Source organism: Grammomys surdaster, unplaced genomic scaffold (genome assembly GCF_004785775.1).
Source record: "Grammomys surdaster isolate TR1022 unplaced genomic scaffold, NIH_TR_1.0 513, whole genome shotgun sequence".
Taxonomy (NCBI): Eukaryota; Metazoa; Chordata; class Mammalia; order Rodentia; family Muridae; genus Grammomys; species Grammomys surdaster.
In genome coordinates, this window is record NW_021604932.1 from 138060 (window position 1) to 147804 (window position 9745).

At 38.0% G+C, this 9745-nt stretch overlaps 1 protein-coding gene across 1 annotated transcript in view; it reads left to right on the top strand.

Annotated features, from left to right (window-relative positions):
- Positions 1 to 5235, top strand: part of LOC114633048 (cytochrome P450 2C6-like) — a 103949-nt gene extending 98714 nt beyond the window's left edge. Inside the window, exons 8-9 of the mRNA XM_028781665.1 lie at positions 3058 to 3199; positions 4759 to 5235. Of these exons, the coding sequence (XP_028637498.1) occupies positions 3058 to 3199; positions 4759 to 4940 (324 nt within the window). The 3' untranslated portion in view covers positions 4941 to 5235. The remainder of the gene's footprint in view (positions 1 to 3057; positions 3200 to 4758) is intronic.
- Positions 5236 to 9745: the final 4510 nt, after the last annotated feature.

Sequence of the window (9745 nt, forward strand, 5' to 3'; positions counted from 1 at the left end):
TATTATAAATACATACTGATAGATCATAAAAGTTCTTTGCAACATAGTGGTATGAATCTATATGTAGCATCTCTGCATGTCTTAATGTACTCCAGGACATAAAATGCATTTACAATGCTATTGAGGCACTTTTTATGCACCATGTATTCAAATATTGTGATAAGCATTTTACTTCTTTTTCTTTTCCATATCCTCACTTTTTACTGTGACCAACCATATATATATATATGTGTATATATATATATATATATATGAAGTTATGATTTCTTATATACATTTTATTCTGTTTAAACCTTCACATTATTTGAACTATGAAATGCCCGTGTACATTCTCACATAACTTTTTATGTTCCTTGCATTTCATTCAAGCATTCCTCTCACTGCCTACTTTCCCATTCACATCACTTCACTACCTCCTTGAATCCTGCCCCCAGTATTTACCTTTCTACTTTCATTTCACCCATATTTTACTACCTTTCATCTATCCTCCATTGACAATGACCTGCATTTAGCTACCTTGCTTCCACATATAATGTAAGTTAAAAACAAATTTAACAAATGATTTAAGCTAAGACTCTCAAGTGAGAGAAAACATATATCATTTGTATTTTTGTGTTGGATATAATTTCATTCTCATGAGTATGAGGAGAAGTGGTTTCATCTTTTGTGTAGAGTCATGCCAGCAACTCTGGAATGAAACCAACTTGGTTTTTTGATTAATAATATTTTTGATATTACCTTTGTAAGTGTAACTTCATTGACCTCATGTAATTGTCATGTAGGCTTACTGCTGAATAAAATCATCCTTTCTAGTTATTTTTAAACTCTGGTTGGCTGGTTTAACTCAATTCGTTTGGCCCAAACTCCTCTCTAAACTGACTGATTCAATCTGGATTCTCTCAGATTCTCACTGAATTACTCTGCTTGTCCTCAAACTAACTCTGGCAATCTGTTCTAATCTTCTGATGTTTTCTTTATTGGACATTTTGTGTATTTACATTTCAAATGTTATCTCCTTTCCTAGTTTCCACTCTGAAACCCTCTTATCCCATCCCACTCCCCCTACTTCTATTAGGGTAATCCCCCTCCCACTCATTCATTCCTATCTCTCCTATCTCACCACCCTGAAGATCCCCTCTGCTGTGGTATCAAGCCATCACAGATCCAAGGGCATCTCCTCTTATAAATGCCAGACAAAGCCATTCTCTGGTACATGTGTGGTTAGGGCCATGGGTCCCTTCATGTGCACTGTTTGGTTGGTGTTTTATTTCCTGGGAGCTCTGGTAGGGGGATGGTTGGTTGATATTGTTCTTCCTATGAGCTTGCAAACCACGTTAGCTCCTTCAGTTCTTTCCGTAACTCCTCCATTGTGATCCTGTGCTCAGTCCAATGGTTTGACTGTGAGCATTTGCCTGTGTATTTGCTAGAGAGACTTTAAATACCTGTACCTATTTTTAGGAGCAATGGGACTGTTTAGACGGTTTATTTGATTGTTATTTAACTTTGGTACCTGATATCTATCTGGAAAATTGTCCATTTTTCAGATTTTCCAGTTCTGTTGAGTATAGTGTTTTGTTGTAGGACCTGATATTTTTAAAATTTTCTCACCTCCTATTGTTATGTCTCCCTTTTAATTTCTGCTTTTGTTAATTTGGATATTTTCTCTGTGCTCTCTGGATAGGCTGGTTAAGAGTTTATCTATCTTGTTGATTTTCTCAAAGAATTAGTTCCTGGATTTGTTGATTCTTTGTATAGTTCTTTTTTTGTGTGTCTCCTTGGTTGATTTCAACCCTTAGTTTGATTATTTCCTACAGTCTACTCCAATTGAGTGCATTTGCTTCTTTTTCTTCTAGAGCTATCAGGTGTGCTATGAAGCTGCAAGTGTATGCTCTCTCCAGTTTCTTTTGGAGACACTTAGAGATACTAGTTTTCCTCTTAGCACTGTTTTCATTGTGTCACATAAGTTTTGGTCTGATGTGCCTTCATTTTTATTAAATTCTAATAATTTGTGTTTTCCTGTAATTCTTTAAGGTATTTTTGTGTTTCCTCTTTAAGTGTTTCTACTGATGTACTGTGTTTATTTCTTTAGAGGAGTTATTTATGTCCTTCTTGAAGTCCTCTATTTTCACTATGAGATGTGATTTTAAATCCAAATCATGGTTTTCTGGTGTGGTAGGGTATCGAAGACCCACTGTGTTGGGAGAACTGGGTTCTTATGATTTTCTAGTACTATTTGCTTCTATTGTATATGTTCTTGTGTTTGCCTCTCACCATCTGGTTATCTCTGGTGTTACTTTGTCTTGCTGTCTCTGACTGGAGCTTGTCCCTCCTACGGGCCTGTAAGCCTGTGCTCTTAGATATGTCAACACTTTTGGGACACCAGCTATTTGGAAGGTAATGGAGTACAGAGAGCTGTAATCTTAGGTGTCTCAGTAGTCTTGGGAGACCAGTTTTCTTCAGGCAGGATTTCAAAACGGAGAGCTGTGGCACAGCCTTAGCACCTGGGAGGAGATGGAGACCCTTATCCTGCCTTTCAACTCACTGAGTTAACTGAACTGATTGACTAGAGTTCAGAGATTTACATGTCTCCCTCCTGAGAGCTGGGGTTAAAGATGTGTGCCACTGTACCTGGACCTATGCTTTCTTTACCTGAAACTTGCTCTATACCATACTGGCCTTGAACACAGAGGATTGCTTGCCTTTGTATTCTGGAATTAAAGACACATATGTATTCCAGCCAGATTACACAGACCTAGAAGGTGTTTTTATATCATCTCCTGCCAGTGCAGCCACTTTGCTGGACTAAATTTCCTTTACAGATGATGACTTCAGTACTCAAGTACTGACCTAAACTTGGACTGAAGGTGCTTTAGAAACATCACTGTCACTGGTCTCACACTCTTCCCTTGCTCTGTCTGTTATAAATGTCCCCTATACTCTTCATATTTAACCTTATCTATGGAGCAGAAGATTGAACTCTGTTATTTCCTATTTTCTGTACATACCATGATTTCTCTGTAACTTGCTTTTTTGTTGCTCCTGTGTTTGTTGTTGCAGGGGACAAACATAATAACATCACTGACATCAGTGCTGCATGACAGCAAAGAGTTCCCCAACCCAGAGATGTTTGACTCTGGCCACTTTCTAGATGGGAATGGAAACTTTAAGAAAACTGACTACTTCATGCCATTCTCAACAGGTAATAGAAACTCATTCCCATTGTTCCAGTGATATGCAGATCTGTGGGGACTTAAAAAGTGACTCCACAGAGGCTGATAAAGTTGTAGTATGTGCATGATCAGGAGCATGACTTTCATTGATCATTCCCTCTCCTGGATACGGTCTATCCTCTCTGCCAGGTTATGAAAATGCAGCTTTTGATTCTTCATCTATTGTTCAAAGTTTAGAAAACCAGAGTGTAGGGAATTTCTTTTCTTTCTTTAGATACATCACAGGAATACCAAAGACACCATTTGAGAAACCAAACTTCACTGACATTTTACTCAGTCCTTTTAAAAATCTCAACTTCTTCATAACTTAAGTTCATGTCTTTGTTTTTACTCACCACCAACCAGGCTCAAAAATAAACTATGTCTATAAAACAAGCAAAAAGTACCAAGGGGCTTAAAGCATATTTGGGATATAGATGAGTGAGCACTTCATGTAAATGCAGTTGGACTAATACATTTGAGATATCATATATTCGAGAGTCAGAGTGTTGTTGGGAAGATATTTGTACTTTGCTATTTCATAAATCATAATTTGTACAAAACAGACAACAACATTCTCTTTTTCAAAGGGCATAGGTAACAAAACATATTTAAAAGCAAATGGAGATCATTTTACTGATGTACCCTAACCGCTGTAAGAGGACATTTTCTTTCTGTTTAGAATTTTCTGGATCATCTTTGGAGGAAAACATTTTAGACATGCCATGATGCCCTGCAGTGGTCTCAGGGTTCCCTCTCCCCCAAATTAAGTGTGTGAACTGCCCCAGCCTGTGGGGATTCCCCAAGGCCCTAGGGAAGGGGGCAAAAGAATGATAGGCAAGAGACACAAAGAAGAAGCACCTGTCTGAATGTCTGATCAAGTGCTTAAACTTTATTGTTCAGGTTGTCATTATAAAGGCAAGCAGGCAGGAAAGTCATCTAAAAGTCAGGGTTCAGGGTCATCCCACAATTGCAAAGTTCTCTGTGCCTACAAGAGTTCCTAGCCCAAATTACTTATCTAAATATTTTCTCACAACCAAGAAGGCGATTAAAACATTTCTTGGCTCAAGTTGCTTATCTGATTAATATTTTCTCCTCGGCAGGAGAGCAATAAGTATTCCTTAACTCAGATATTTACTTAACTGACATTTCTCTCAGTCAGGAGGGAGTCTTGGCTCCTAGCAATAAACAATGAATATTGAATATATTTCTGCAATATATGCACTCCTTTAGTTTTATGATCTTTATGACAAATTAAAAATCCCCCCTCCACAACTTCCCTGGTATTTTGAATACAGGTATAATCAAACACATCTAGCTGACAAATATCTTTGAATTATATTATCCTTGATACCATATGTTAGTTTGAAAAATGACCCTCTCTGTCTATTTGTCTAAAAAGTTTTCCCTTCACCCATCCATTTATCTAATCACATACTCTTTAACTCAGCTGTTAGTGTTATTGTCTTCTATCTGTAGCAGTGCAATGTATTTCAGGCTAACACTTGTGTACAGGAAATAATTATCTTCTTTGCCATTTCCCTCCCAGGAAAAAGGATTTGTGTAGGAGAGGGCCTGGCCCGCATGGAGCTATTTTTATTCCTGACCACGATTTTACAGAACTTTAAGCTGAAATCTCTGGTTCACCCAAAGGATATTGATACAACTCCAGTGTTCAATGGATTTGCCTCTGTGCCACCATTTTATGAGCTGTGCTTCATTCCTCTCTAAAGAGATAAAATTGCCTGGCTCCTGATGGGTTTTCCTTTTTCCTCTTCAAATAAGTCTCATATCTCTCAAGATTCAAGAAATATCCATATTCCATCTTCCAGTTCATGGAGTTACTGGACCCATATGTCTGCACTTCCCTATTTTCTGTAACACTCTTCCCATCCCTTGTGCTTATGTACATCTAAATTTGAGTTCTTATTGTGGTTTAGATGCAGCACCAGGAAATTATCTTACTATTATTCACAATAATTTATCTTCTTTATGTTCTCAATAATAAGATCATTTGATAAATCAATATGTGCCTTTGATCAGTTTTTCATTACAATTCAGGGAAGAAACAAAACACTGTAAAATTTCAACATATCATGTTGTTCCACATAATGAGAACTGAGCATAAAAAGTGGGAGTTCTCAGGATAGAGCCTAAGAACCTCATGTAATCCTTGTCATTCAAGCCTAAAGACCTAAATTTCATCTCCAGTGCATGTCTCAATGTCTAGGTGTATGATATATACTCCTTAACCAGTGTTTAGGAGGCAGACTTAGCAAATCCCTGGGGATTCCTGGTCACCCATACTTGCTTAATAGCCATGCTAAGGAGACATAATGTCTCATAAAACAAGAAAAGAAATTCCTGAGGAATCAGTGTTCAAGTTTTACTTCTGGTCTTTATGTAAATATAACTGTGTTCTCAAGAATGCACCTAGTCATGTACACACTATCTTTCCCTTCCCAAACACAAAAGACAATGTGAAAGGGAGGATGGTAAGATAGCCCTTTTACTAAGTGTGAACTGTAATTACTGAGATAGCCCTTTTACTAAGTGTTAACTATAATTACTGTCAGTATTTGTATTTGAAACAGATGAACAATGAACAGAAACAGAAGCACTCTGTAGAGAAACATTGTGAAGATAAGTCACAGGGAGAAATAGACATGCATGTTGGGGGTTGTGCTTAGGTTTGCTTTCAACAACAACAACAACAACAACAACAACAAAACAACAACAAGAACAATCCTTTTAATGTTTTTATTTTTTATTGATTCTTTTTTCATACAGTACATTCTCACTGCAGCCACCCCAGATTCCACTTCTCTCAGTGCCTCCACTACTGCCCTTCTCTCCCAGATCCATTGCTCCTCCGTTTCCCTTCAGAAAATATCAGACCTCCCAAGGATATCAACCAAACATTGCATAACAAGATGTGACAAGACTAGGCACAAACCCTCATATCATGGTTGGACTTGGCAACCGAGGAGGAGGAAAAGGGTCCAAAAAGCAGACAAAAGAGTCAGAGAGAGCCAGATATCTACTGTTAGGAGTCCCCCAAAACACTAAATTATACAACCCCATCATGTATGCCGAGGACCTAGTGCAAACCCATGCAGTCTTTGCTTCATTCTATGTAAGCCACTATCAGCCCTGCTTATTTTGATTCTGTAGGCTATGTTCTAATGACATTTTTTGTACATATGTGCTTATTAATCATTCTGTTTGTTTACACCTGAAATGATATCTCTTGTCAGGAGCCAAAATGGGACGAGATAATAACTAGCAGGTGACCATCCTGAAATGGCCTGCTTTGGATTACTATATAATCTGCAACAGGTTAGGCCTTAGCCAGGAAGGCAGTAAAGGATTCCTCTCCTGTTTTTTCTCATACCTGGTCCCCTTTTCTTCCCTCCCTTTCTCCTCCTTCACCTAGATTCTACCCTCCCTCTTCCTCCCATGATTATTTTGTTCCCCATTTTAAGTGGGTTTGAAGCATCCACACTTTGGCCTTTCTTCTTGTTAAGCTTCATACAGTCTTTGAGTTTTATCATGGCTATTCTGATCTTTGGTGCTAATATCTACTTATCTGTGAATATATACCAGGTGTGTCATTTTGAGTCTGGGTTACCTCACTCAGCATGCTTTCTAGTTCCATCCATGTGCCTACAAAGTTTGTGAAGTTGTCATTTTTAATAGCTGAGTAGTACTTCATTGTGTAAATATATTATGTTTTCTGTATCCATTCCTCTGTTGAGGGTCATCTGAGTTGTTTCCAGCTTCTAGTTATTATAAATAAGGCTGATATGAACATAGTGGAACATGTGACCTTGTTATATGTTGGATCTTCTATTGGGTACAAGCCCAGGAGTGGTATAGCTGGGTCTTCAGGTAGTACTATGTCCAATTTTCTAAGGAACTACCGGAATGATTTCCAGAGTGGTTTTACCAGCTTGCAATTCCACCAGCAATGGAGGGGTGTTCCTTTCTCTACCTCCTTGCCAGCGTCTGTTGTCACTTCAGTTTTTTCTTAGCCATTTTGCCTGGTGTGAGGTGGAATCTCAGGGTCATGTTGATTTGCCTTTCCCTAATGACTAAGGATGTTGAATATTAGATGTTTCTTGACCATTTGAGATTCCTCAGTTGAAATTTTTTTGTTTAGCTCTGTAACCTTTTTAAAATTAGAATCATTTGGTTCTCTGGAGTCTAACTTACTGAGTTCTTTGTATATATTGGATATTAGCCCTCTATCAGATGTAGGAGTGGTAAAGATTTTTTCACAACCTATATGTTTCTGTTCTGCTGTGATGACAGTGTCCTTTTTCTTACAGAAGGTTTTCAATTTAATGAGATCCCATTTGTCTATAGTTGATCTTAGAGCATAAGCCGTTGGTGTTCTTTTCAGGAAAATTTCCCACACATATACCACTACCACCATCCCAACCCCATCTTTCCTTTTCCAGAAATTATTTTTTCTCATATGATTGTGGAGAAATAATTCTTCACAAGCCTATGTAAACAACATCAGATAAATGAAACTGTATGCAATATGGCTGCCAGCAGTATGGTACTGTGTGGCTACAGTCCTGTGGGCAAACTCTACCCTTATAGATATTTTTTTCTGCTCCTCTAAAACAAATATGCAGGCATTGTACAGGTCATCAAAGTATATTATACATATACATGAAAACATTATAATGAAACTTATTTTGTGTGTTAAAATGTGATAATTAAAAAAATTTGGAAGCATAATCAGCATGCTCTCTTTAATTAAAAAACAAAATAACTTAATGTACTTACTCCTTCCAAAATCAAATTATTAATCATGCGATTTCTATCAATAGTGACCTAATTCAACTAATTGGGCCAATGTAATATTTTGGAAAGAGGAAGACAGAATCAGTGCTTTCTTAGCTGTGGAATTACTTCTCCCTTAAAATCAGATGTCTGTAGAACTTGCTTATACCACATGGCTGTAAAAACACTAGAGACACTGGGAGTACAAAAAGAATTATTTATAAAAAGAAGTTTAAAGCTGGGAATGGCAGCATATGCCTTTAATCCCAGCAGTTGTGCTCAAGAGGCAGAGGCAGGCAGATCTCTATGAGTTCAAGGCCAGCCTGGTCTTTAGAGCTAGTTGCAGGACAGCCTAGGATATACAAAGAAATCCTATATCACAAAACCAAAGATGAAATAGCAGGAGAAGGAGCAGGAAGAGGAGGAAGAGGAAGAGGAAGAGGAAGAGGAAGAGGAAGAGGAAGAGGAAGAAGAAGAAAAGTCGGTTTGAAATAATTTCTAAATTTTTCATTGGTCAGTTGACCAGGTGCAGATCTGTAGAAACCAGACTATCCTCAACTGTAGAGAGCCCAGGAATAGATTCAGTAAGTAGAATCAAGTGCATAACAACAGACTGCAGTGTGAGTACTTGACCATACTCAGAGAAAGCTTTGCCACCAGCACTGTGTGTTATCTTTGTCGGTTTCTGGCTGACAAAGTACCCATGCTACTAGAATTTGCTGCACTTTCTAGTCATCTCCACTCTTGTATTCTTGCATATTGTAGTGAAGTTAAATATAGTCTTTGAAAATATTTCTTCTTTTCTTTATTTCAAAAGTAAAGTAAAATTAATTTTCTTACTCAATTCCAAATTTTAATATGAACTGCATTTGTCTTGTCTTTCATTTTATTTATAATGTGTAGTGTTTTGGCTTTCTGATTTCAATAATACTACTCAATGCCATACAATTCTGAAGTTTCTGCCTCTTATTTTTTTTTTTATAATTTATTTTTTCTTAAATCGTAATTCGTTCACACAGGGGTTATAAACACAGAAAGGCAGGATGTGGGGAAGGGAATGACACTGGAGTGTGGGTGATCAGGAGGAATACAGAAATCATCAGAACTGGGTATCGGCTGGGTGAAGGTTCAGGGGACAAGTCACTATGACTCTGCCTATGACTCGCTTGTCCTTATCTAAGTTGGTATTGATTGCACAGGCTACCTATTTACAAGGTCTATGACTACTCAGGCTTGTAAATTTCCACAAAAGCTGCCTGTTTACATTAGCTTATAGCCATCTGTTTCAATGTTTTTCAACTGAAACCCAAAACTTGGTGTTAGTATACAAGTATGACAGGCCTATTTCTGATTTTAGGCCTGTGGCTGATTTTAGGCCTTCAGTGTGTAAGCAGGGCTGCCCCTGACATCTCCTCCCTTCTCTAAGTATAGAAGGGCTGTGGCTATTCTAATCTTGGAAGTCAGGGATAGAGGCCTGACCTCCAGTAATTGAAGGGGACCTTGTAATGGCTCTGGTCCCCCTGTCGTTGTCTAGTGAGGCATGAGGGCCATACCCATCCCAATGTCTTTTTCCTGGAGAGGGGATACCTTTGACATCAACCCCTATGCAGTTAGGCTTGTCCCTCAGGGAACCCAGAGAGATATTTTTATCTTTTATTTATATTCCAATATAAAGGTTATTCTTAATAACCTTTATTAAGGTTGCAGTGCTTAGCCTCGCAGCCTAAGCAAGAATTCAG